General features: G+C 41.4%; 2 protein-coding genes across 4 annotated transcripts in view; one reads left to right on the top strand and one right to left on the bottom strand.

Moving 5' to 3' along the window:
• Positions 1–7,292, top strand: part of OSMR (oncostatin M receptor) — a 67,389-nt gene extending 60,097 nt beyond the window's left edge. For all 3 annotated transcript variants that reach the window (XM_059725212.1, XM_059725213.1, XM_059725211.1), the window contains 5 exons: positions 1,601–1,774; positions 2,894–3,058; positions 4,324–4,405; positions 4,658–4,724; positions 6,291–7,292. In XM_059725212.1, the coding sequence (XP_059581195.1) occupies positions 1,601–1,774; positions 2,894–3,058; positions 4,324–4,405; positions 4,658–4,724; positions 6,291–6,884 (1,082 nt within the window). In that variant the 3' untranslated portion in view covers positions 6,885–7,292. The remainder of the gene's footprint in view (positions 1–1,600; positions 1,775–2,893; positions 3,059–4,323; positions 4,406–4,657; positions 4,725–6,290) is intronic.
• A 7,420-nt stretch (positions 7,293–14,712) lies between these two features.
• RICTOR (RPTOR independent companion of MTOR complex 2) overlaps positions 14,713–27,851 on the bottom strand; it is a 173,568-nt gene continuing 160,429 nt past the window's right edge. The window contains exons 35-38 of the mRNA XM_006276624.4: positions 22,885–23,043; positions 21,857–21,980; positions 19,971–20,109; positions 14,713–19,824 (exon numbers count right to left, since the gene is read on the bottom strand). Coding sequence (XP_006276686.1) covers positions 19,750–19,824; positions 19,971–20,109; positions 21,857–21,980; positions 22,885–23,043 — 497 coding nt within the window. The 3' untranslated portion in view covers positions 14,713–19,749. The remainder of the gene's footprint in view (positions 19,825–19,970; positions 20,110–21,856; positions 21,981–22,884; positions 23,044–27,851) is intronic.

The following is a 27,851-nucleotide window of genomic DNA, read 5'->3' as shown; positions in this document are numbered from 1 at the left end:
AGAGCCGATGCCTGTGAACTCCATGCTCAGTGCAAAGTGAATTATTAGCCCATTCACTCTTAATTATTTCTCACCCTCTGTGCTGCACTCTTGCAGCCAGCCCTGCCTGGCAAGTTCCACCCTGCAGCCACATCTGTTTGCAGTTGCTGGCAATGTAAGGTACTTGTGGATCTTTTTAGAAAAATCCTTTTAAAATCACAGCATGAGACCAAGACTGTGGGAAATCCCAAAGCAACCAACCCCCAAAAGGAAGCAGCAGCAGCCCCCAAGTTCCCTGCCCCATACGCATGTACCTGGTCACTCCCTGTTTGGGTACCACCACATAGTTCAGTAGTAGGCAAGCAAGTAGAGGCATGAGCTATGCACGTGAAGCATGCAGGAAAACAAAGCAATGGTTTATGGGTTGGGTGGAGAGCAGCTGGGGCAGCCCAGAGGCAGGGGGCAAGAAACACCTGGTGAGCCCTCCAAACCTCCCTCCCCAATTGAGCCTGGGATCCCACAGCCCATGATCAAGGTGGAGTTGACAAGGTGGCCTCTAGGACAGGGTTTGGAAAAGCTGGGGAATTCTTGGCAGGGGACCCAGAGCTCTCAGCCCCCTGGGAACTGCAAGCAGGGGGCCACACAGCACCCCCAACACCTGGCAACCTCTCTGCTCCAACCCCCTGCTCCAATCCAAGTCTTCCTCCCCCTCTAGGGGAATCCCAGGAAAACTGCAGGCACTGACCCCTGGAAGGCATGATGGTCTGGGTACTCTCCCACCCTCTGGTGGTACTTTGGCATCAGTGCAATCCCTAAAAGGTGAGGGTTTTACTTCCAGCAATTAGCAGTGGGCATGTAAACGTTTCCATCCAGGGACAATTGTGAATTGGTTCCCAACCAGTGATATTCTTGGAATGGTTCAAGTGTTATATCTGTTCACACCCTGTGTCATTTCTGCCTACCTCCACTGAAAAAAAATCAAATCAGTCTTTTGGCTAAGATCAAGTATGACGGGGGGCATCTGAACTCCTGGGCCTTTGGACCTGGGGCTTGCATGCAGGATGCATGTCTGGACATGGGGAGTATCTAAACTAGGAGGTCTGGGAAGCAGGATATGGGCCTGGTTGAAGTTATATGGTCCCTGGATGTTTATAGACATGGTTATTTGATTTGGCCATTGGAAATTAAAAAAAAAAAAAAGGAAAAAAAAAGAAGAAAAAAGAAGAGAAAGTTTTACACTGTGTTCCTGTAATGAAGCACTGCAAATAGTGCGGTGAGAAATACATGCTAACCATTGGGTTAGTACATCTCTGTGGAAAACAAGACTTAGTCAGATGGATTAAGTTATAATTCTACTGAGCAATAACTGTGAATAAGTAGTAGCTTTTATGCATGATGTGGGTGATTCAGTTGATGTTTTGTGAAGCCAAGAGGCTCTGGGAAGGAGATGACTTAGTTCTTATTTTACTTGAAAGTTACCGAGGTTCAGTTTATAAACACAAATGCAAATTCAACAAGATGCAACATGTAAGAATTCAGGAACTCCAAGTGAGGGGACAGATATTTTAGGAAGTTAATAAAAAAAAAGAATCTGTGTGTTTAACAATTTGCTTTCTTCCAGCTCCTAGTGACCCTGATGTGAAAATAATTGGCCTGATTCCCTACTCAGTGAGTCTAGCCTGGGATTCATATCGCACAGATGGGACACAGCCTGGTTTTATAAGAGGTTACAATATTTATGTCAAAAGTCTGCCAGGATGCAATTTGAAGGGGTCCACAAAATACATGGCTCCAGGTAATACACTTGGGAAGTTTTCATATGTAAGGCAGATAAATTAATGGGACAATAAACAGGGCAATTTTGATTTCTGCAATGGCTGGACAGAATGTTTTTAAATTGACAGAAGTAGAACTCAACCATTAAATGCAGGCAGTTATTTGGGGCCCCACATTATAGTTGCAGGTTTCTTCCACTGCCTTCTACGCATGCTGTACTTGTAGGAATAACTGCAGGATTGCACACTAGATAGATGTGGTTCAATTTCTCTCACAAGCCGTAATTTCTCAGATGGCCACCTGTCTCCTTGGAAGAGTCGCAGAAAGCGTGGTCAGTTTTAGAGTGAGGTAGGGTCTGTTATAGCTGATATTTCTAAAGCTTTGGGGTCCCAGCTCTGAAAAGTCTCATTTGCCCAAATGCTGTGCTCTGTCTACACAGCAGCTGAGCTTAGCTGGGAGTGGTGTAACCAGCATTCATGGCACAGAGCTATTCGAGGCCATCTTTTCCTTGATTTTCTTGCGTGACCTTGAATTCTTCTCCAGACAATGAGTTATTTTGATGTATCAAAATTTTCCCATGTTTCCACCAAACAAAAGAAACTTTCCCTACCTCTTTTCCAAAACAAGCCACGTTCTTGGCCCGTTATCCTCTGCTGATTGGGGAAGCAGGAGGTTGAAGAGCTGTAAGTCTGTCCAAGCCCGGGCTATAGGAAGCCTGTCCACCAAACTCCTTTCAAAACAAAATTAACAACAGATCGCTGGGCACGTCCATAATTCTGAACATATTTGCAAATATTCCCATCCATAAAGGGTATAAAAGCAAGGGTCAGCTAGTTCTCTGTTGTCAGGCAGCCATCTAAGAATCGCAGGTAAAACTCAAGAAACTGGGTGAGCCAGAAGGCAAGCAATAGAGAGGAAGAAACAAAACAAGAAAAGAAATTCTGATGAGTCTTTAGCAAAGGTAACTGAATTGTGCAACTGGAAAATGACCTGCAGATTGATGGAATCAGAGACCTCTGATGGGAAGCTGGTGGGTGGTCCCTACCTGGTAGGGTTAGTGCTCTGTGATGCCACATCAGGAAATACTGCTTTAAAAGCACCCAAAATGGGAGTAATAGTTTGTCATGTCTGGTTTTAGATGGGTTGGTCTGGTGCAAATACACAATCAAAAATCCAGAAGAGAAGAGGTTCATTGTGGAACACTTGGTGCCCAACACAGCATACCAGCTGGCTGTTAAAGCTGTCACAGGCGGAGGAGAGACCCCCATCACTCAGACTTTGAACATAAATGCGTTGGATGACTGTGAGTTTTGAAAATGCAAATGTGCACTGTGGTTGGGAGTTTCCTGTCAGAGCTAGCTGGTATTCTGGAAGGAAAACATGCCTTCTCAGATTACTTAGAACGAGTGTGTATCTGAGAGAGCTGGTATTGTTTAAAAACCATGCAGTAATCAGCATAGTAACTACTTTACAGTACTTTTAACTCACATAGCTCCTATCATGTTAGAAACTAAAAGGATTTCATAATGTCACGGAAGCCTCATAAACCTCCTGTGAAATAGTGAGTAAATGTATATCTGCTTTGCAAGTACCAAGGACAGGCAATAGGCAGTTGTCTCAGGTGCTAACAGGAGCGGGGAGGGGGGACGACGACAGGATTTTGTTGCAGTCTTCTCATTGTGATCATGGAGGCAGCAGCAACCAGATGTTGCTGTTACCCCCATATGCAGCAGGCGCCACGAGCGCACTCGTACACTACTGCAGAGGCATGGACTCAAAAGGCAGGTCTCAGACCCTGGAAATCCTGATTACCAACCCTCTTCTCCAAATACCAGACCATTTTGAAAAGGAATAGCATTTATTTCTAGACAGCTTTCCAACCTAGATAAAAATTTATAAAGGTTCATTAGCTGATCAGTGTTTATGACATGAGGAAGTACTAAATTGTGTGCAAAGAAGGAATTTTGAATTTCTAACATGAATTTTTATAGAAAATTGGTTTGGAAAGCTGGTCATTCATACATTGTGTGCTAGAGGTAACAGAAGAAGGATGATTGCCAGAGAATCATGCCGACTCACTGGCTAGATCTGACACGCAAAAGAACTTGCTTGTAATTCTGGCTGCTTGGAGAAACCACTTAGGAGGCTTGTTGCCTTGGGACTTACGCCTCCTGGCTGGAATTCTCCAGCTCTGACAAGCTTTACCCTTGGAAAATGTGGTAATTTTGGTTAGTTCACAAAAATGTTACATACTTCCACCTTGGTGACTACAACCTTCCAGTCAGCTAGTGATTTGTACTCAGCATGGGAGCTCCTGCCCATGATTACAACGGTGGTAAAAATGTATAGGACAATTATTAAACCGTCTCCAAAGACAAGCCTTTTGTCCCAACGTTACTGTTAATTTAAGAATGTACTTTCATAACATGAATTTCCTTGTTGGCTGCAACACTACAAGAATTCACACACAGCTGCATCATGCTAACTGCGCCTTGTCTCTAATTACGTTGATGCCAAGAAGGGAAAAAGCTGAAAATTAATTTTGAAAATATTATTGTTCTTTCATAGCAAATAAGATATATCTTCCACTTGTGCTGGGGATCATTCCTTTTGTGCTGATAACCGCCATTTGCTTCTGGAAACACAAATGGTAAATTCATTACAATACATTTATTTCTGTAAATGGAGACTTGATTATTTTAATCTGAACCAGGGTTGCATCTTGTCACAAAGACCTCTTCATTTCTCTCTCTTCTTATGTCTCTTACTAAGCGGGTGCCCTAAGTGTTTGGCCTGTAGTTATTAGATGGAGCTAAATTACTGATTCCACAGATCAAGAGAGAATAAATTTTGACAGGAAAACAAAACCAACATTTTAATTTGTCTCACTGTATTTTGCTAGGGTGAAGGATTATTGCTCTCAAATTCCCAGTCCTGACAGAAAAGTGCTCTCTTTTGATGGATTTAAGGTAAGGTCACTACACAAACCGAGTAACTGAATTGTCTATTCTCTGATTAGGATCCAGTAAAAGAAAGAAAAAAAAGAATTAGCATAATTTTCTTAGTGTGTTTATTACTAGTTTTAAAAAAAAAATGATGTTCCTTTCCTTTTACAAAAGGCTTATCTCGCTAACGTTGATTTTGTTAGACTACTCTCCGTTTTCCTTTGTAAAGACTCTATAGCGAGTGATCAGGTTATACGAAGGATTCTTAAACAGGGTGCCATGGCACCCTAGGGTGTGATGAGATCCTTTTCAAAGGTGTGGTGCAATATTAGTACTCTTAGGGCCTGTATACACATACTAAACTGACTTAATTAAACTGACTTAACTAAGCCATGTCAGAGCATACACGCATACAGCTCCTTGACATAGTGGGAGCAATATTGTAAGCTAAATTGACTTAATGAATATGGCTTAAGATAATACACCTTGGAGGTGTATGCTCTGTATAGTTAAGTTGGCTCTGTACACCTTAACTGTATGCTCTGACAGTTAAATCGGCTTTAAAAAGTTAAGCTGGCTTAACTGTCAGAAAGTTAGTACATGTGTACGTACCATATGGTATCCAAACACTTACAATGACTAATAAGTTAAACCCAAAGATTTCAGAGAGAAGTCCATATTGTCAAAACTGTGCTAACCTATTGTGCTCTCTGAGTTATTTGCAACAGAAGAATTACTCTATTATGTTTCCATAGTCAAAAATGTAGTGAAAAGCTACACACTGCCATTTTCTGAAGTGCTAAAGAGTTACTGCTGAATACAGTTTCTGCACAAAAACTCTTGACAAGTTTACAAAAACCTGTTGAGGTAGACAAGTCCTTCTATTGTTACTATTTAAAATCCTAACTTTCAAAGTTAGATCATAATACACTTACCCTTGGAATCATGCACTAGATATTGACTAGATGAGTCCTTTAAAACTATGGGTATGGACAGACACATTATATAGTCGAGAGACGGGGAGCTTATTGCATATTAGCTTTTCCACAGAAACTGTTCGGTGCCTCTGTGAGGGGTGAATTGCCCCAGTTTATCTTCTATTTACTGCAGGATAGGAGCAGACACAGTAAGTTCCAGCCTCCATCCTTTTATTCAGAATAATTTGTTTGGCTGCCCATAGTCTATATCTGATTGCTCCTTCCCACCTCATAGCTGATATACATTAAACTTTTTGGAGAACAATTCTATTTAGTACATCATAAATGAAGTACCTCATCACATTTAAAATAGATTTGGTAGAGAAAGACCCTACTTTGCCTAACCTGTCAACCTTGATGCTGATGTTCAGTGTAGATTTTAGAAGAGGAAGGCTGCCAAAACCTGTTTAAATATTCTATTGCAGTCTGCTTTTTGTTACGGAAATTACAAAGATAAAACCTGCGCAAGTCTATAATGGGGCCTGCTTTCTCATTACTTGGCATATTTCACATGTTGAGCTTAGATAGTATTGGACAGGTGTTTTTCTTTAAAATTCATTTCCGCTAAAGATACCAATCAACTAAAATCATGCCTGTTCTGGTTATTCTGTAGGTGGCTTCTGAAACAGAATTGAAAGTAAGTGACTGCATTCCTGATGCTGTAACATTGGAGAGCAAGTCAGAAGCCAAGAAATTAGATCTGTGGAGCCAGAGGAGTATGCTAGAAGAAAGGAAGACTGCCATTACTGATTCTTCTTGGCTTCCCCTTGTTCCAAATGAAGACAGAGATTTTACATGCTCATCCTCTGATTCAGAAGCTGGCATTTGGCATTTAAAAAACCCTGTCTACTCATCCAGTGCTGCACATGATTCCATGCCTTATCAGAACCTGCATATGTTACATACGAGTGAGCCACAACCTCTTCCATTATTATACCAGCCACAGCATGACATTGAGATCATGAATAAAGACACTGTCGTGTCACGAAGAGAAACTATGATTGGAGACACCAGCTTGGTATATATTTCACAAATGGACGTGCCTTGCTCTGGGACTAGATTAAATGACTTGTATTGTTCCACTGAGCCTGGTGAATGTTTAGGTTACAACCTGAGTTCAGACCTGGTTACATCTATATCTGATGGAGACCTTGAGCAGTATAGCCCTACCTCCACCAGTACAACCGGGACATTGCTTCCAGACTAGCATTAAACCTTGATAAATATATGTATAGTGCAATGATCTGTATGGTGCAGTTTGATCAGAAGTAATGGGCATCTAGCATAAATTAGATAATAAAGGTTTATCACCTATATTATATAGGGGATCAGATCATGGTTGCCACTTCTGGCATTAGAGAGGCACCATAGTTTAGATGAGCTTATAAAGTCCAAAAACTAATACAGAGAACTTAAACCACTTTCATAATTAGCTAGGAGCACACTACATATCATATTCCCCATGTACTTGGTCCAATTCTTGAAGTGTAAATAGAAAGCATGTATCAGGAACCTTAGCACAGACCACTCAACTTTTAATTTCCTATGTTTTGTTGTTTGAATCTATGCATTTTGTTTATTTTTCTAGAAAATAAAAAATTCTGTGGAAAGCCAACTGGATTCTTATTCAGCTAATGAAATATTTAAGAATTTGTTGTGGTATGTTTGAATAATTGTGTCACAGTTCAAGGCTGAAAACAACTCTTTAGGAGACGGAATTCATGTCTTCAACCTTGTGCATTGCAATCCCACGGTTCTTCTACTCAGGCCTGGATCTCAGACTATAGTATCATGTGAACCAAGCAGGATTGCTTTGGAAACTGAACAGCTTCACCTGTGCAATTCTGTCCTTTGGTAGCTTGTGAGTAGTGGATGTAAAGTGACCGAAACAGTTTTTTCAGAATAAAATGGAACGCGATATCAGCGGCAAGAAGCTAAGCACAGCAAAATGCAGGGGCAGATCTAGGATTTTGTATATTGGGGTGCAGAAGCAGCAACCAATGCTGCAGGGATGGCTGCACCCCCCCCCCCCCCAAACCTCCACTTCCCCCCCCTCCCCAGGGCAGGCAGACAGCACTGCGGGAGCAGCAGCTGGGGGCTTTTTTAAAGTCCTTCAATCAGGTAACTATCTTCCCTCCTTTCCCCTCTGTGCTCAGCAGCATGTCTCCTCTCCTAATCTCATCCCCTGCCCAGGGGTTGGGGGAAACTCCAAGGCTGCTCCTGCTCCACTCCAGCCTGGCTGCAGGTGGAGCCAGGCTCAGCCAGAGACAGCACTGGATGTGACGCACAGATTCCTTTCCCCTGTGCCTCTCCCAGGCTGGCAGGGGACACCAGGGAAGCTAGGCAGGAGGGGGAACCAGCTTGTCACTCCTGCTGTCCCCAGCTGTGCCGGGCTCCCTGCAGAGCTGGGTTGCAGATCTGGGCCAGAAGGTGCTGGAGTTGCTCTGGAGCAGCTCTGGAACTTCCTCTGCCCCTGGGGGAGCTGGAGGGCATGGAGGGGAAGGAAGAGAGGAATTCTTATCTGATTCAGGGTCTTAAAGTCCTTGGCTGCTGCTCCTTTGGCATGGCTGGCTGCAAGGCAGAGGCTGCATCTGTGCTACTGCATACCCTCTGACTTTGCCCCTGGAAAAACAACAGAACAATCTACAGCAGCGATCTCCAACTTTAAGTAGGAGATCACCTTCAGCATTTAAAAGCAATCCAGGATCTACTGTGCGCCACCCTCCCCCAGCAGGTAAATCTGTGGGGAGGGAGGATGCGGGGCAGATTGAGGCAGAGGGAGAAAAAATTAGGGGGCATGCCTCCCCAGCAGGTAAGTCCCACCTGGCCAGGGCCTCGCTCAACTTACCCCAGCTCCTGCCTCTGCAACACTGTCCCTCACCGCAGGGGCCTCAATCTAACCCCCGCTCCTTCCCTCTCCCATGGACTGACCTGTTGGGCTGCGGCATGCGCATGAATGTACATGGGCACTCAGCCCCCCATCCCAGCCTCAGATCAACTCCAAGAGGCTCCAAGATCTACCGCAAGAGGCTATGAGATCTACTGGTGGATCAAGATCCACTAGTTGATGACCACTGATCTACAGGCACCTAAAGCTCAGAGAGGCAGAGCCTATTCCTAATGCTGTCACTTCTGTGTTCAGCGTTTCTTATTTCTGTTAAGAGGGGTGCCCCTTTAAAAGTCCCAGGGAAGTCCATTGTTTGTCCTGTTCGAGGCCCATTCTGGGGTCAGGTGTCATGGACTAACTTTAGAGCAATTGATTTTCTTAATTGTCTGATATTTTGGGGATGGGTGTTGTCAGACTGTCGTTCTCTCCATTTGGCATTAACGTAGTTATTTTCTGCCATTAAACTTCTTGTATGTAAGTAGCAAACACCACAACAAGCAAATGGATGTAAAGTTTCAGGAATATGTCATGTTCTTCAAAAATGGGGTGAAATTAAGAATGGTCAAGCTGAGTAACAGCAAAATCATCCTGACAGTAAGGGTGATACAGGTGTGGAAAAACGTCCTTAGAAAAGCAATGAAAATCGTTTCATTCATCATGACTGGACAAGGCGTTAGAAAATATTTTGCGGTAAGCAATCATGCATTTTAATGAACCTGAACTGAGTGAGTTGTGAGGCCTTGCTACATCCGATTTGTATAGAATATTAAGCAGCTAAAGATTAATTTGGCCTACCATTTAAAACATTATAGTTTTAAAGCAAGGTATGTTTGCAATAAGCAGAAAAGTTAGGGGTGTATTAAAAAGGTTTTACTCACAAGTAGAATTTTGAGGAAAGAGGAACCTTGGCTACCAAACGGAGACCTTTCTCCAGTTAATATGGAGGGGCTGTGTTCTTTGGAGGCTACATAAGCATACAAACTGATTGATTTCAGATCTAGATTAGTAATATTGTCTTATTTCAGCACTGTGTTGTGAATCATGAGCATCACAACTCTGAAAAAACTGCCACTGCTGAACACTAACAAGACTGTCCGTGTTTGGGCATCTGCTCTGGGAAGGCTCCAGAATTGTTATTTCTTTGGCCTGTCCAGACCGTTCCCTTTTCACACAATGAGATCTTGTCATCCAGGCCCCCAGAAGCAGTGTGAAAGGGTAATTTTCAAGGCACCATAGTTATTTAAACACACCCTTTCCCAGATAATTTGTAGCTACTTTGGGTTTCTGTTCATCTCCAAACATATGTAAAAGTTAAATCAGATATACAGACTTTGTAAAGGTCTGTGGCACAAATACTCAACTTCAGAAAGCACAAGAAATACACTGATTAGGTGAGACAAACAACTACCACCCTCTCACATACCTGTAGGCATTTCCCTGTCGTTTTCCTGTTACCACTCGTTTGCTTGCTGGGCATTTTTACACATGCTCGTGCAGCAACGCCAGGCACTTTGAAAAGCGCCCAGTGCTGTATCACTTGGAGTTGTATAAGCAGGGAAAAGCACATCAGCGCCCAGAAAATGGCAATGGTCCACTTTTGAACTAAACACTAAAAAGTGTTTCAGTTCAAAAGCACACCACCTCCATTTTCTCCACGCTGATGCAGTTTGCTGCTTATACAAATCCAGGTGATGCCATGCTTGCATGGAGAGCAGACTTGATTGAGTCTGCTCCAATATGCTGGATCTCTGGTGTGTCCAGGCATGAAAATGTATGTGTATAATGCCATCTGAGTTTAAATAATCTTCAAGGGCAGTGGTTTGAAACTTTTTTTCATTTTTGAACCCCTAAAAAAATTCTGATGGAAGTACAGACTTCTTTGAAAAGTAAATGTGGGTATTCACATACTTTTGAACAAAATCATCTTTTGCAGACCCTTTAGATGTACTCTGTGGACCCCAAGGGGTCTGAGGACCACAGATTGAAAACCACTGTTCTAGGGAATTCAGGGACTTCTATTCTTTCCATCCTCCACATGATTTCTCCTCTGACACAGTCTTCTTTCCTTGTATTAGCTTTCAAATTGGACAGTAAGAAATCCTTTTATAACCATTGTTCAGCCCATGGCCATTTTCAAAGAGCATCATAAGATTATATCTAAACATCATAATATTATAACTTTAAGATTGCTAGTAGTAGTGACTGACATGGCCAACTGTATTACATTTTTACTATGAGACCTATTTTTGTTAAATTAATTAGATAAAAGTAGCCTTACCAGTGAAGAGCATAGAACAAGGCAGAAAGAAACCAGGGTGGTGGGTGGCAAGCGGTGGCAAGCCATCCCAGTATGGTGAAGGAAGGAGTTCAGAAATCCTATCAAAAACTGATTTTAACAAAGACATGCATTTTTTCTGACACCTTCCAAAGCCATAGAAAAATGGCTTCAATCTGATCTCAGTGAAACAAAGATAGTTATTGAATAAACCAAACCAAGAAATGTGTGCTAAACTAAGCCATTTACAAAGTCAAGGGATAGACTGGAGGCAAAAGGGGAGAACTCAATAAATCCAAGAAAACCTGTTACCAGTCTCTAAATCAGGGGTTCTCAAACTGTGGGTCACATCCCCCGGGGGGTCATGAGCAATTTAAAAGGGGGCCGCAAACTTTTCGGGGGGGTATCACGGCAGCGTGGGGTAGCAGTGTGCGGCAGCTGCCGTGTGCGAGCTCCCTGTCCCCCACTGCCACCATCCAGCACTTGGGGTCATGGTAGCACAAAGTTTAAGAGCCCCTGCTCTAAGTCAAAAGCAAGCTTTAGGCTTAAAGAGTAATTTAACAAAGATATCAGCAGAGAGGCCATAATTGCAAACTGGAATTTGTAAGCTGAACATTGGTCCCCCAAATTGTTACAACCAATATGGCCATTATTTGGGAATCTTGTTAAGCAACTTCATGAAAAAATCTAAAAAAACCTGGCTAGACAAGGATACCTTCTGTCCAAACATGGATGCTTGCCTAAAGAGTTCAATCTTCAATGTTTTCATAAGCATTTAAATGCTGTCTCTCTGAACACAGAGTATTATCCATGTGTTTCCACAAAGCAGGCAAAAAGCTACCACTAACAATGCAGTCTCCTGAGTTTGGATCTTGTGGGATTTAAAAAAAAAAAAAGTATCTTTTTCCTTTAAAGAAAAATCAGATTAGTTAGCAAGAAACCACAGTACAGCAAATGTCACTTAAGAAGTCAGCAAGTATTTAAATCATGCAAACAACACAAGCAGTTTGCTAAATACTATTTATTTCTGGATTATAGGCACCATCTAATAATTGTGATGGCTAACTTGTGTTGGAACAGTGTGGCTCAGCTGTTCCCATCTCATCAAGGCTCATTGCCTCATTACTTGAAGAAGTGTGTCCAGAGTGTACACCTCATTAAGGCTTGCTGTTTTGTTATTCAGACCACAGGCAGCACAATTAAATCAAACATGCCACTTACCTCATGTCCTTGAAGGGCAGCAGAATCTATGGAAGGGCGCAGTGACAGAGCACTGAGGGATGAAAAACACAGCTTCAGGACTTGCTGACCTCCAGGCTCACTCAATTTTTTGGTTCCCAAACAAATCTGGCATATAGGGTTTCCGCACACACGTCTAGAAACATTTTTTGTCTTAGTGCTTCTGCCCTGCCCCTTTCCTATGCTCCAACACCAAGGGCATAGCGCATGTTTCCTACTTCTCCATTTTTTTTTCAACCAAAGCCAGTCAGTGACTGTAGGACTCCTTCCATCAGCCCTGGAGACAAGTCTTTCTTCATATCCAATGCATGTAAAGATGCTTCAGCTCCGGAGGAATGATGATGATGAAGCAAGTGTAATCACATACATATGTTGGAAGCATGAGGGCCAGGAAGCCAGCAATAGGTAGAAGGGTTAATGTCAATAAGACCATGGGCACCTGAAGGAGGGCCGTAAGGGCATTCATAGATGATGTGGTTGACCATCTGAGCTTGAGCACCACAGCTACAGCCAGGGTCATTGGAGAGGCCCCAAGAGTGCATGCTTGCCTTAACTGTGCAATACCCGTTCTGAGATGGTTAAGAGCAGTCCAGGCCCTTCTGGGCAGCTGCCATCAAGACCAAGGGAGGTGGTATTCTCTCCTACCTTGGGGGTCTTCAAGAGGAGGCTGGACAGATATTTGGCTGGGGTGTTATGACCCACACTTGTTCCTGCCCGGGGCAGGGGGTCAGACCTGATGATCTGTTTAGGTCCCTTCCGACCCTAAGCACTATGAAACTATGCACTGTGACACTACTAGGCTGGAGTGAAAAGGATGGTCTGAATTTTGGGTGTTGAGCCCTAGGGCTACAGTAACAGCTTGTATCCGGATGTAGTGAGAGGGAAGGGGGTGTTGGGAATGCCTGAGAGGCCCGGTAAGTAGTCAACTAGGTGTGGCATAAGGCATTGGGTAATGGTCCTCATTACCAGAGGAATGAAACTTTGGAATAAACACCAGTAGGTTATTCTGTTGGCTGAGACTAAACTCAGTGACGAGGGTAGTAACCACTTTCCAGTCTGCACGTGCAAGTTCATCCTAGACACAGATCCACAGGACAGTCTCATTTGGCCATGGTAGTAGCAGCCTGGAGAGAGAGCTGGTTGAGAACTGCTATACCATGAATTTATCCCCAAGCTGACACTGCCATATTAGTTTTGTCTGATGTGTGGGTGGGCTCTTGTCTGCATTAGGTTTATCTGATAAAATAGGTAAGCTGACACTATTGCAGGGGTTCTCAAGTAGGGTACTGGGAAATTCAGAAAAGTTATAGAGGGGTAACTTTGGATCTAAAAACCACTGATCTAGACAGTTGGGAAAACCTATTTGTCAAGAGGATGAATTAAATCAGTGATTTTCAACAGGGGTGGCACAATACCCCAGGGTGCCGTGAGATATTTCCAAGGATGCCACAGTGCCTGGTCCCCGTGCCAGAGGAAAGCAATCACTTCTTTCCTTGCTTACTGCCAGGCTTCCCAGTAAACTGAAGATAAGCAGTACTCACAGTGGCTCCCCACTCCCTAGTGCTCCCAACACTCCTGGATGTGGGCTCATGTGCAGAAAGGAAGACATGGGACCACACTTTTCAGCCTGGCTCATGCCCCCACTGTTTCTATGCTCCCAGGGACAGTAGGAGGCTGCAGGTGCATATGGTTCTGGTTGCCATGCATGAGTTCCTGTAGAAGCACCTAGGGTGGCCGGGATCTCACTTTCCTCTTCAGATACAGACTAGTGGCTGGGTGGCAGAAGGCTGTGGAAAAAGAAGGGCACAGAGTAGTGTGGTCATGTACCTACCACCTTTACCTAGACCAGCTAGATTTGAGGTCAGGATTTCTCAACAGGATGCCACTAAATTCAAAAAAAATTGTGGATGGGTGCCATGACACTGAAAAGGTTGAGAACCACTGAACTAGATGCAAAAACCCTGCTTCTGGACTGGCTACCACTTTCTTGACAAATGAAGAGAACACACCCAACTGGCAAGAGCTGTATCACAAACCAACTGTGCTTCAAAATATGCAATGATATGGAAACAGTCGATTACATAAAACACAAAGCAACACCTCTTTGAAAGTATGTAAAAAGAGGTGCACTCTAATAGCCAGTTCAGTACTTCCAACTCAGTATTTTGTTACAGGATGGCATCTGAAGCTACTAATGAAACAACTCATTTACATTTAGAGCTGGTCAAAAGACAGATTCACAACAAACTTAGAATTTTCATTTGGCTTCCAGGAATTATTCCTTTTAACTATGAAAGCTTTCTAAAAGATCCTAGTGATCAAAAACATTTTTCATTATGTGATGCATCACATGCATCAAACATTTTTCAACATCAAAAAACACTGAAAGGTTTGCTAGTTTGACAACAAAACAGTAAACAAAATACGAAAAAGTTGAGAAGTCTTTATAGAGATTTCCAAAAGTTTTTTGGAAAGTGGTCATTTTCCTACAAAAATTATTAATATACAGTACCCTTTTTGACAGAAAAGTGTTTATTTGAAAAAACTTAAGTCAACTCTAGTTATTTAGGATCTTAACTATATCAAGCTGATTTTTAGTACCTAGAAGTACATAAGAGTCCAAGACAACTGTGAGAAGTTTAAGTACATTTTATTAACAATGCATCCCTTTGATAAGATTATGCTTCAGAAGGCTTTTAATGCCCATAGACATGAACTGTACACACTATACAAAAACGAAAACACAAAAAAAAAATCAAGGTGGGCAAAACCATTTTGGGATAAGCCTCTGTTTAAATTATACACAGCTCAATGAAATATTCTTAAGGAAAATATATAAATACTTTTTCTTTCTATGTTACAGGTATACAATATAAATCAGATTTCAATGTCTTGTTCAGTGACCTACAAACACTAGATCCTCCAAATATGTAGCAGCGTATTACTAAATAAAAAAAGAAAAGACCACTAGAGGCAGGGAGAATAACTCTTGAGATTTTCACAATCCCTTCCCTCTTCAAAAAGATTAATTTACATCATCTCTTATAATGCAGTTTTAGGGATTCTGACAGCCAGTACTGGAACTTTTTAATTTTTTTTTTAAACTACTTCTACAAAATGTCTGCCTTTTCCCCTAAGACATTGCATTTTGTGCTAGAACAACCTATTCAGTGGCAAAATGGCATGTTATACTTTTTGGCATAAATTACATTTCTCAAATTAAATAGTGTATTTTACAAAGCAAGTCAAGCAAAATGTGCAATTTCTGCATGCTGTGGCATTGATATCCACCTATTTTACAAAAATAGTCCAAAGAAAATCCACATTCTTTACTGAACATACAAATCTGGTGCGAACAAAAGTAACTAGGAAACCAAAGCCAGGAGTTAAAAAAACAAACAAACAAAATTGCAAGACTAGTCTTTCAGGGGTAAATAAAAGGGCTCTAGTATGTTCCCAAAGGTCTTTTACAATCTTAGAATTCCTTTACAACTCACTACTACACCTCGAGTAAGTGCATAGTAATGAAAGCATCACTGAAGAAAATTACAGGACCTTCTTTCAGCTGCCTCTGCAATGAAGCACAATCAGAACTTCCCAGAGGGGTAGCAAGGAGAGGACGTAGGAGACATTTCTACAACCTTATAAAACTTTCTTTCATTAAGATTCCTCATCTTGGACTTACATTCACCTTGTTACAGAAACGTGCTTTACCTAAGAAGCCACAACTGTGGATCCGAGTGCAGACTGTAATGGAAGCATTGACAATTTCACCTCATCACGCTTCGTTACCAGGGCTGTCCAACTGGCAGCCCACAAGGGGTTAAATTGTAGCTCCCAGGTTCCCACCTAGCTGCATTGCTCTGGGTCTCTGGGCTCCCACTCCTTCCAGCTTCCCCTTCCCTGTCCCAGGGGGTGGGACAGTGTAGCCTGCAGTGCTGGGGAAGCCCTACAGCCTAGGGTGTTTGAGAGGCTTGATGGTTGGGGAGGCTTTGGGTGAGGTGGGGCTCCTAGTGCAATGGTGGGTAGGGGCAGTGCCCAGAAGTATGCAGGGCAGCAGGGGGCACATGTTGTGTGCAGCCCTGGGGCCCCCGGCCACCACTGGTACAGTCCATTGAGCATCCAGCCCCTGGCTGCTTAGAAGTTGAACAGCCCTGAGCTAACTGTTTGAGAACTATTTCTAGAGTAGGCATTTCTATTGTTCTTCAACTTCCCTCTCTCAACAAATTAGTTTCATACCTACTTTCCAGTTCACTGCATACATTTAAGTACAGTGACAAAAATCTCAGACTGGTCCTTTATTTGCTCTGCTGGTGTGCACTTTAAGGAAATGTAACTTACCTCTGAACACTCCTACCCAACTCTTCAGGCCAGTCCTCCCATCCTAAAAATTAAGCTTTTCAAAGGTGTAAGCTACTGAACACGTTACCATTTTAGTGCGACTTGAAAAAGCAGTTTTGATCGTTGTAGGTCTGTCCAGAAGTGGGACTATTGGCTGAGGGAAAGCTATTCTGTACTTCAAGTACTGTGTGTGCAATGGCCCGAGTTACTGAGCATGCACAAATGTGCATGCTTAGGGGAAGGCACTTCAAAGACTGTTTTTCAGAGGTGATGAACATTTGCAACTCCCACTGAAAAGTCACTGAGGTAGGAGAGTTCAGCACCTCTGAAATTCAGGCCTGTTTTAGATGCCTAAATATGGATTAAGGTGCTTCAGGCACCCTCCTCTGAGAGTTCTGGTTATGCTGTAACATTTACTCTTTGGAGTTTTCTTTATCACAGCAAATGCAAGTCCTGTATGTCTGGAATGCATGCACTGTTCATGAATGCTGTATGTTTTAGTACATGCTCAAAAGCATTACAAATCTTAGGTTTGGAAAGATATAAACTGGCTGGGATGAGGTGCTGCTGGCTTCTCTCACTTCCCCTTCCAAAACAGTGGAAGGATTTTCAAATTTCATTTTAGGCTTCTTACTTTTTTCTTTTCAATGTAAATACTTTTTAAAGTGACAGAATACTGTTCTTGAAAGAGAAACTTTGCAAAGGGATATTTTTAAAATTCACTCTAAAATGAGGAATGAAGTATGTCATTTGTCCAAATGTCAAATTACTTCAAATTATACAGTGCCCTTTATTTGCCAATTAAAACTAAATATTAGTGTGAATCTAATGTAAATTAAGTCTAGAAATGCCTTACTGATGAAATGTATGGTACTGACCCTGCACCTTATGAAAAGTCTTAAAATCTACCCATATGGATACATTTTGAAGAATTCATATCGTTACAACTGAACTTTGAGCAATGATTAGCACATTAACTTTTTGTTGCCATGGCTCCCCACACAAGACTGAGTAGTTGAGGACACGTAGGCACTTGAGGATGGAAATCCAGATATGTCGGTGCACAAGGGAGTTAGAGTAGCATTCGTTTTAAAAAGTACATTGTAATCTTCGTTTGCTTCCTTTTTGTTTAGGGAAAAAGAGGCCTTTCTAACATTTTACATTAAGTGCTATAGATAAAACTGGTGACAAATACAGATTTTTTTTTTTTTTTAATACAGGTGATAAAAATCATCTATTTTGCCTTAACTGCAGAAAAATAAACATGGAGTTATTTGATGTAACCCCATCTAGAGTTAACTCAAATATCTTATACTCTATCCTAACTGAGGTAGTGTTTTAAACTACTGTATAAGATACGCTAATCCCATTTTTTGGTGGGAATACTATATTATTTCCTTTGGAGTTTATACCACTATTTGGTCTACTGTGGTTGACATTTTGGTTTTGCAGAAATGTTTATTTCTTAAGACCAAAGCAATCCAAATAGTTATTGGTAGGTGATATTTTCAAGGTGTTTTCAAATTGTCTTGTATACACGTTGTTAGTTGTGTCACTAATGGCAAAAAAGTTATTTTTTTCTGCTTTTCCTTCAGTGGGAACTTGTGAAAAGCTCACAGAACTACATCCGATTCTGAACTGCAGTTGATAGCACTGTAACTATTGTACTGTAACATGTTGGTATGAAGTGCACACCATGACACAGTGAAGCCAATTCTACAAAGCAAGATGAAAATGTTTCACCCACGTGATGAATTTCCAATAAGATCAACTGAATTCTACATTTCACCAGGAACTGTCTTTTGCTGTTACTAGTTCAGAGTGCTGCCTGTTGAAATTTTCAATAGCATAGATAATAAGTTAAGATGGGGCAATGCCATTAGATTAAATTTCCTCACACCTAAAGCAGTAATCTGGCATGATTTCAAAATGGATAAAAACGGTTTTCTACCTAGTACTGTTCTGCTGAATGGCTCACCCTTCCGAAGATCAAAGGGTAACGCTTTCCATTACATGCTTTCCAATAAAGGTGGCGATGCTACGATATATACAAATTTGCATATATTTGTATTTAATTGCTAAAAAGGCTTCAAGTCTCTAGATGCATGAGAAGATTGGGGTTTTTCTTTTTTCATCTTGCGCTCAAAGTTAGCAACCTCACTAGTAACAGGGTGAAGGCAATTACTGTACATATTAACAGTCACTGTATCACAAAAGTTGTGCAAAAGATCTAAAGAATATCAATAGAAAATTAAAGTACTGCTGCTTGAAAGTTTGGTATTTAAGGCTTTTCACTACAATTATTAGCATTATCTATTGACTGACCAGTCACACATTGAAAATTCAAGCAAATCTTCATTTTAGAAAAAAACCCTGCTGCCATGGAAAATGGAAACTGCCTATTTACTAAGTCTTCCCTCAAAAGCAGCAATGATCAAATGTTTTCAAGTTACTGGATACAGTATTCACCCCATCTGACACAAATCATACTTGTTAGAGATTATCATTTAGGAATAAGACCAACGTTAATTCTACATGAACATGAGTGTAGAAACTCCAAAGAATACATGCATAATGGTCAGGGAAAACAATCAGATTTTAGTTGATTTATACCTAAAGAATTTCTCATTTTCAAATCAAACTGTAGTGAAAATCCTTACCTCATTCAGATAACATCATATAAGTAAATGCAACAAAACTGGAGACTGCTAATAAAATAAGAACTCTTGCAACTATAGTGACATTAAAATAACTTATAAGAAAACCCTAGATTCATAGAGGCTTTCCTTTCTGTCTGAGATTATAAATCCCCCAAGTAGTGTTACAAACATTAAGAAAACTAACACAGACGGGCCAATATTAATCCCCTGGTTTCCATGGTAATAGCATGCTTCCATTGTTGAAAATGGAAAGGAGTTTTGTGTACCCTGATGTCTGGTGTCCAAGGGTTAAAATGCAAGGCACCAATCTGCTTACCTGGAACAGAATTCCAAGTCAACCATGTAAAAGATGTTTCTGCAGACTGTCCTATGTTTAAATGTCATGTTAAAAAAGAAAATGAAAATCTGTGGCAGGTGTTCAGTGCTTGGCTCTTGCATATATTGGTAATTACTATTATTAAAACTATGGTAATGTTATCGATTTCCCAAAGGGCTCAGAGGAAAGGGGCAGTAATTTGTTGAGAAAAAATATCTTTAGTTCACTCTTCATGTATCAGTGACTTCTGGAACAGTCTAGAAGATGATTCTCCTAATCTCTGCTGTACAGTCAATCAGAAGTCATCTGAGGCTTTTAACAAGTTCATACACTGCACAACAAACAAAACTGAGGTCAGGATTCAGCTGATGTATCAATTATTGGTTGTTTTGATGGTGTTGCTAGAACAGCCTCTGCTTCTTCATGCATCTAGGGGAAAAGAGGATGCATAATGTATGTTACATGTTTCTGTGTTAAATTCTGTAGCCTATAAAATAAGCACAAAAGCACTGCTCAGTTTAACCATGGAACTTGCATTAGTGATGTCATTGCATCTAAAACAAACCTCCACTTACCTGTAAAAACTGTACATCTTGAAATAATTCCTGTATGAATCTTCGAGATGGTAAGCGAAATGTGCAGTGTGCTAGCAAGTATGACACCTCTGAGTAAAGGCATATATCATCAAATGCTTGGGGGTATTTCTCCTTAATGCTGATCAACAGGGAAAAAAAAGGCATTTTAAATATGATCTCACTTCAAATTTGATTATATTTTAAGAACTGTTCAATTACATGCTGCTCAATATAGTTAATAACATTTAACTCTAACTGGAGAAGTTGAGGCTTATGAATTCAATGATCCGAAACAATCAACAAGATATGAAGAGGAGGAGTACGCAATTCAAATGACCCGCAAAGCTAATTATTATTTTACTCTTTAGGCACAACAAGCAATTTGACATACTAGCTATTATTTTGTATCCAACTAAAGGAAATATAGTCTAAATGAATTTGCATATGAATATATAAATAATATCAAATGTGAAGACACTATTCAAGTTCTGAGGGTAGGTTCTGTTTTTAAAAATAAGTCAAAGAACAGAACAAAATATTGACCTAACTGACGGTATCAAGCGTGGTTAAAAGAAACGTACACTATTTGTCTGCCATTCAGCAACAAGAAAATGAATATGCTGAGGACTTAACATTCATCAAGTTTTAAAAAATAATAACTAAAATGGGCATTTCAAAGCTGACTGCTAGCAGCCATCTTGCCAAAACATGGAGTAAGTTTTCACCAGCTGCACTATGAAAGCCTAAAGCTTCTATCACAATATTGAGCAACCAGAAGAATTTTCCCAATGTGCTGATAAACTCCAATTATAATATAAGAGCTTACATGGTTTAAGTAAGTACATGGTTTTGATCTTGTTTAACAGAGATTAGATATGAAGAAAAAAAACTGGCTATCGATTCATAAAGTGGTTAATTTACTTATGCCAGGGATTCTCAAACTGACTCACAAGCTTCATGGAGTTGCTGGCAGCTCCTGAAGAACAAAGTTCAACAACACACAGACAAGTGCACACACACGTCTCTTTTAATTTATTACGTTTTGATTTTCTTCAGTTTTTGCTTATTATTTATTTTACAAAGTCACTTAACGACAAATTATTTGAGCTGGAGCAATGCACCCAAGTCACAAATTCTGGGGCATGCACATCTCAAGGGCTGCATGTCGTGTGGTTCTCAGTCATTTCAAGATATTGGTTCACAGCTAGAAGGGTTGGAAGTGTGGTCATCCCTGGCTCATACTATGCTAAATAAAATATTTAAGATGACCACAGTCTTCAAGAAATATCTATATTTCTCATACAGTACCTTGAACTGGCAAGTTTTGAATGTATGGACCAAAACCACAGTACAGTACATACAGAAAATATTTAATGAAAACAACTCTTAATGGTCAGTGCATTATATTATGAAACAATTGAACAAACAGCTATGAATCAATGTGGTAAGGTTTAACCATAAATCTTAACAGGCAGATTTTTAGAAGAGCTAGAGATGAAAGCATGCATGTCTGTGCATGCTTGACCCTGATGGTCACAGGCACATTTCTGAGTTTAAAGAGTGCATGCAGAAGCTGGGGAGCAGGGGGTCCTCAAGAACATCCCTATTGTGGCACATTGCTGCCAAAGTATAAACGTGTCTTATCCATCCTGGATCCTCACCCATGGGATGGGAGAGAGCTCTGACAAAACTGTTCAACAATGCCTAATGCAGTGCTTATTTTTGCAGTTATTATTGCAATCCTTTGCTAAGGATCTATTGTGTAAACTGTTTTAATGCAGTTTGAAGCCAGCAGAAAGATATGAATACAAATTATAAGAATTTTACAACATATGTATACTGAACGTCGGTAAAAATTGTAACACAAAGAGACACATTTTACTTACGTCAGGAGCCCAGTCTCATGGCCTTTTGTTCCTACAGAACTGCTCAAATTGATTACTAAACGTAAGACTTCTTTCCGCAACAGTATACGGCACACTGGTGTATCATCTGGGATAGATTTGACCCCTTCAGAAAATAGAATTCATTGTATGAAATTGACACAGGGCATACTTTCATTGGGCTAAATGGGAATACGGTCTGCTAACTCTAAAAAATTACTGCATTTGATGAATTTCCATTAATCTTGTTAAAAATGCAAAGATCAAGGAGGTCTACATAATGTTTCATTCACTTAAACACACCACCAGCTTATTGTGAAAAAAGTAGATGAGAAGTTCAGAAATGCTGCGTAATATATCTTGTAGAATTTCAGTTTTAGTGCTGAAAATCTCAACTGTGGTGTTGAGTCGTATCACATTGCTACCGAAAACTCCCAATTCAACTGAAAGATAAGTCTGTCATTGTGCATGAATTACAAACTGTCAAGGCTGGCAAGGATCTACTTTATTTGTCAAGTAATCATCTTAATTCAAAATCTTAGCCACCACCAGCTGATTCAATATAAATTACAAATATCTTCCATAATATTTTATTTTTAAAGAAATAGAAGCATTTATCAAAGTGTCTAAATATGGTTCCTGTTCTACTCCAAAAATCCAACGTATGGGATAAAATGTTCAAGATTCATATGAATTACCAACAGTTTAAGATAGCAACACTAGAAAAATGGGAGAGGTATATTGATTTAAACTAAGGCAAAGAAAGGTTAACTGAGTTCCAAAAGGCTGCAATGACTACATAGCAGACTGGAAGATGTATCTATAGCTTCTAATTTGGCGTTCTTATCTTTGACCCCATCAGCTCTTTGCTAGTTGACAGAAGCATCTTAAAATATTTTAAAAGGTATTACACTGCTTTATTATGGTGAATGAAAAATAGAATGTCTTTTTTTGCAATACAATATCTAAATATAAGAGAAAATGTTACAGATTAAGTACTTTTCACATACTAAAACGGTATTCCAGCTTACCTAGTACAAGATCTGTACTCTTGGTGCTACTAGCTGAACCATGGGATACTGCATCACTACAGCCTGAAATCCCAGAAAACTTTGAGGAATGAGAAACCACATCTAAGTGATTATGGATGGTCTGTCCACACCAATCAGGATATGGAATGTCTGAAAAATCTGACAACAAATATTGCATCTTTCAATAGAACAGTATGAGAATATAAATGTATCATTAAAGACAAAAAGGAAGATAATTTTAATGCATTAAAACATGTTAGAACATACATTTTATTTACCCAGAAGCAAAAATACTGATTCTTTGACAAAACTATCTATTTCTGAGATTCACTGTTTCTCATCTACATGTATGAGAATCAACATATACTGAAATGAATATCGTTAAAGCAGCATTAATCTAAACATTAAGGGTACACATACATGTGCTCTGGTGTGTTCAAATTATAATGCATTGGAGCAGACTTGATTAGACTAATTACAACGCTCTAGCATTGCTGTAGCATCATGTGTATAAGCCCCTGCAGGTTTAAAAATGGCTGCTGGGGTGCTTTAACTAAAGTTCACTGAATGAGCTTTAGTTAAAGCATACCATGGCCACTTTGAAATGTGTGGGGGCTTAATACACATGATACTGGCGTTTTAATTAGAGCACCTCTTTGTATAGACACCCTTAGAGACAAATACTTCCAACTAAAACCAAATTTTGGAAAAATGGCCTATAACAGAACAATATTAATGGTAGGTACACTAGGCCCCTGCCACATATTACACTTAAAACATGATTAATCAGTTAACCAGATCACAGGCTATGACCCAGCCATGGTTAAAGCAACTAATGGCGTCATGAAGTAATGAATAAGCCAAGTTATTCCCCCCCCCAAAATGTGTAATAATTTTGTGGCTGGATACTATCATGCCATTAATTGAATGTGTGGCTAGGTGCATCCCTACAGCTGGGAGTCCAGATCAGCTGAAAGGGCTTCCACATGTGGTAGCCTGCTACTTCCTAGTGCAGAGGAAGCCCAGCATCATGATCTCAAGATTCCCCTGCACTGGCAATAAGACATGATGGGATCTGATCCCAAATCCCATAATCATGTGGCATGGGCAGGAAGTCCAACTGTGTGGATCTCATATCAAATCCCATCATACCTTTACCTGTATGTCTGGCAGAGGTCCTAGCAACACAGTAACACTTAGAGACTGAGATAAAGTCCCCTTGTGGTAGATAATTTTCATACAAATAATCATGTGATAGCTCTTCTACTCAAGAGCTAACAGTCTAATATCAGGGGTAGGCAAACTTTTCTGTCTGTGGGCTAGAATGACCCACAACAGATAAGAGGTGGGCAGATGGGCTAGCACTGTTCTCCCCATGGTGGCACAGGGAGAGTGCCTGGAGCTAAACGCCGCTGATGCTCCACATCTGTGGGCAGAAGGCTGCTAACCTTCAGTCTAAATAAGCAAAACAGAAAGAGCTTTGCAGTAGGGCTGTGTGAAGCTTTGGTCCCTGATTCGATTCGGTGGAGATTTGGCCCTATTCGGTGGCTGAATCTCTGAATCAAATCAGGAGACCCTTTAATCTCTCCAAATTGGATTGGAACCCTCCGAATAGATTCAGAGAGATTCAGAGATTTGGACACAGATGCAGCTTTAAATGTTTTCTCTACATACCTCAAGGTACCAGGCAGCTCGTCAATGCTGCAATGCTGGGGAAGATGGAGCCTCCCACAGGAGCGTGGTGGGCTCCCCAGAAGACCCAGAAGTGGACCAGAAGCACTTCCAGTCCACTTCCAGGTCCGCTGGGGAGCACGCGGGGGGGGGGGGGAGGGGGGGGGCTCCCTGCCCTGCGCCCCCCCCCACACTCAGCAACTAGCACCTCCTGGGTCTGGGGGGGGACACTTGGTGTCCTACCATGGCTGGCTGATTGCTGAGCCGGGAGGTGCAGGTGGCCCCCCACGCGCTCCCTGGCGGACCTGGAAGCAGACTGAAAGTACTTCTGGTCCACTTCTGGGTTCACTGAGCAAACGGGGAGGCCCCCTGTGCTCCTGTGGGATGCTCCATCCAATCCAGCATCACAGCTTCATGAGCTGCGCCTGGTACCCTGAGGTATGTAGAAAAAACATTTAAAGCTGTGTCTATGGCCAAATTGCGGATTCTCCAAATCAGCACTGAATCTTCAGATTTGGCCAAATTGAATCAGGAACAGTGATCTGAATCAACAAATTGAATCACTGTCCCCAGTTCAGGCTGAATCTGAATCAAATACGGCCCGTTTTGCACACCCTACTTTGCAGCTTCTGCCAGCAGTATTTCCCAAAATTGATACACCTGGGCTATGCTCTTTCAAACTGCAAGTTCCAGTTTGCTGATGGATATCTTCAAACACCCCTTCTAAATATCCCCCTTCTCTGGTTTGTCATCAGATGGCTCATCCAAAGCTATTTCAAGTCTGTCCCGTTTCTTTTAGCTCTGCTGGTGTGGCACTCCAAAGGCTCCTTCTTCCCAGCAGTCATTTTATTTTATAAGTTATAAAAGGCCTATACTACTCTTATTTACTGTTAAGAATTTTGACCTGTATTACCATGTCATTTCTGTATGAGACATAGATCAGGATCCACTATATTAGGCGTGGTACAAACACAGAAAAAGAGGTCTCTGTTCCACAGTTTAAAACAAGATAGGTAAGGAAGTCCAATCAAACAGTATTTATCAGCAAGGTAGACAGTGGTCTTATCACATCAGCAACTAGCTTAAGCTATTTTGTAGGCATTATTACAGCAATGGAAAATTTTAAGGAGGGATTTAAAAGGAGTACGCAGCCAATGGGAACTTAAAAAAATGAAAAAAAATCCGTTTAAGAATGTGACAACCAATGTGTACATATCAGGGACTAATTGAAGGCAGAAGCTGAACTCTAATTACTGAACTGACAGACAGGTATAGAATACATTGTGAAGTCCTTGTATTCACCTGCAAGTAATCCTGTATTTGATGCATTAAAAGAGGAATGTAGAGAGATAAGCAAGATAGTCAAAGCAGTGGACTGCCAACTATCTTTGCAGCAGCATTCTGAATGGATGAGAGCACAGAAAAACTGAATTTGTCAGGGCCAGAGAAAAAGATATCAGAATAATCAAGACGAGGTGATGAGAACCTGGAAAACAGATGTGTGAACTTTACATTGTGAAAAAAAATCTGAAAGATTTAGATAGCCTGAATATGGGTTTAGAATGCAGCCTAACCAATGACATAAGTTACAGGTCATAGCATATCCAATTTTTTTTTTCTGAAAGCCTGGAATTGTTCACAAGAACAAGACAAGACAGGAAGTTCTCTTGGCACAGAGATGCTACTGTCCATGCTGGAATCCCCCATCCAGTGTTGAATGATGTGAGACCCAGGATGGCTCTGAAACTGATCTCCTCTACATTTCTGGAAAATGAAAAATACCAAGTACAGACCTAAGATCCATTTTTTTCTTTTGCTCCTGCATCCAAGGGCAGTGTTTACTGGGACTGCTCAAGATGGTGAGTTTGATTTTAAAGAAGAAGCTGTTTGAGAAAGAACTGCAACTCACTACTACTCTCACTCACTGGTTTGAGATTGTCAAAGATGATTCTTTTGAGAAGTGGAATTGTCTCCCAGTCCCCTGGCAGACATATAGCTAAAGGCACAATGGAATCTGATGTGTGAACCCAACAATAGTGCTTCCTGCCATTTCCTTCCTGCATAGCAGGGAGTGTGACTGTGGGATCACACATCAGATCCCTATTGTACCACAATGCTGGTGCAGCAGGAGCCCAGGCTCCCCCTGCACAGGCAAGTAGAAAGCTAGTCAAGTTGATCCTGTTCCCGGCCTCAAGAGCATATTAGAGTCAAGTGCTCCAATGTGCCTAAGTCTGGAAGTGCCGATGAGCTGACTGCCACTCCCAGCCTCAGAGGTGCACCACAGCCCTTGACTCCGGGAGCCCAGATCCCATGATCTGGGCTCCCAGGCTCTGGCGTACAGGGGAAGTCTTGACTCCATTGTGTTCCAGAGGCTGGGAACCTTAATCAGCTGCTGTTCCCAGCAGGAGTGTCAGTGTGGTGTCAAGGGATCTGATGTGCCCCCATGCCTGAGCATGACAGCTAACCGTGGCTCCCAGCCTCCAGGACACATTCTAGCCCTTGAGTCTGATGTGCCCTGGAGGCTGGGAGCAGCAGTCAGCTGATCAGCGCTTCCAGTCTTGGGTGCACACACGAGTCAAGGGTTCTCATGTGCTCCTGAGGCTGGGAGCCCTGATCAGCTAATGTCTGGCCATACATGCAATTTAATGTGGGATTAACTGCATGAATATCTGGCTGGGTTATTACTAGCAACATTATTAACTGGTTAATCATGTCTTCAGTATAACATCTACCAGGGGCCCCAGATTCACATCTGGGTAGAGACAGTTCAGTATCACAGGGAGCTCTTAGAGACTGTGCTTCCACACCTAGTTTTGCTGCCTGATGGTTCCTGAATTTGTCCTGTCATCACTTCCCCAATACTTCAGTGCAGACAGATAAAAGGAATGTTTCTTCCATCTACTGGGCTGGAAACCCCTTTTGAGGCATTATGGGCATTTTTACACCCAGCGCTGTGACATTTCCAGTTGTATAAGCAATGAAATGTGTATCAGTACCAAGAAAATGGCAGCAGCACATTTTTGAACTAAAACACATAGGAGGTGCTTTAGTTCAAAAGTGCACCGCCACCATTTTCTGTGTGCTGACATGCATTTCACCACTTATACAACTGCATGCAGCACCGTGAAGTTTGCCTCAGCTCATGTATACTGGTGGATCTCTGGCACATCGCGGGACAAAAAGTACGTGTATAAATGTCCTATGTGACGAGGATATGAACTGCTCCATCTGTCACAATATTAGCAAATGTCTATGTCTCACAATGAAGGAGGCTGTGAACCGGGTTGGAATACAGG

The sequence above is a fragment of the Alligator mississippiensis genome, chromosome 3, assembly GCF_030867095.1.
Source record: "Alligator mississippiensis isolate rAllMis1 chromosome 3, rAllMis1, whole genome shotgun sequence".
In the NCBI taxonomy this organism is placed as follows: domain Eukaryota; kingdom Metazoa; phylum Chordata; order Crocodylia; family Alligatoridae; genus Alligator; species Alligator mississippiensis.
This window is presented reverse-complemented; position numbering and strand designations above follow the sequence as displayed.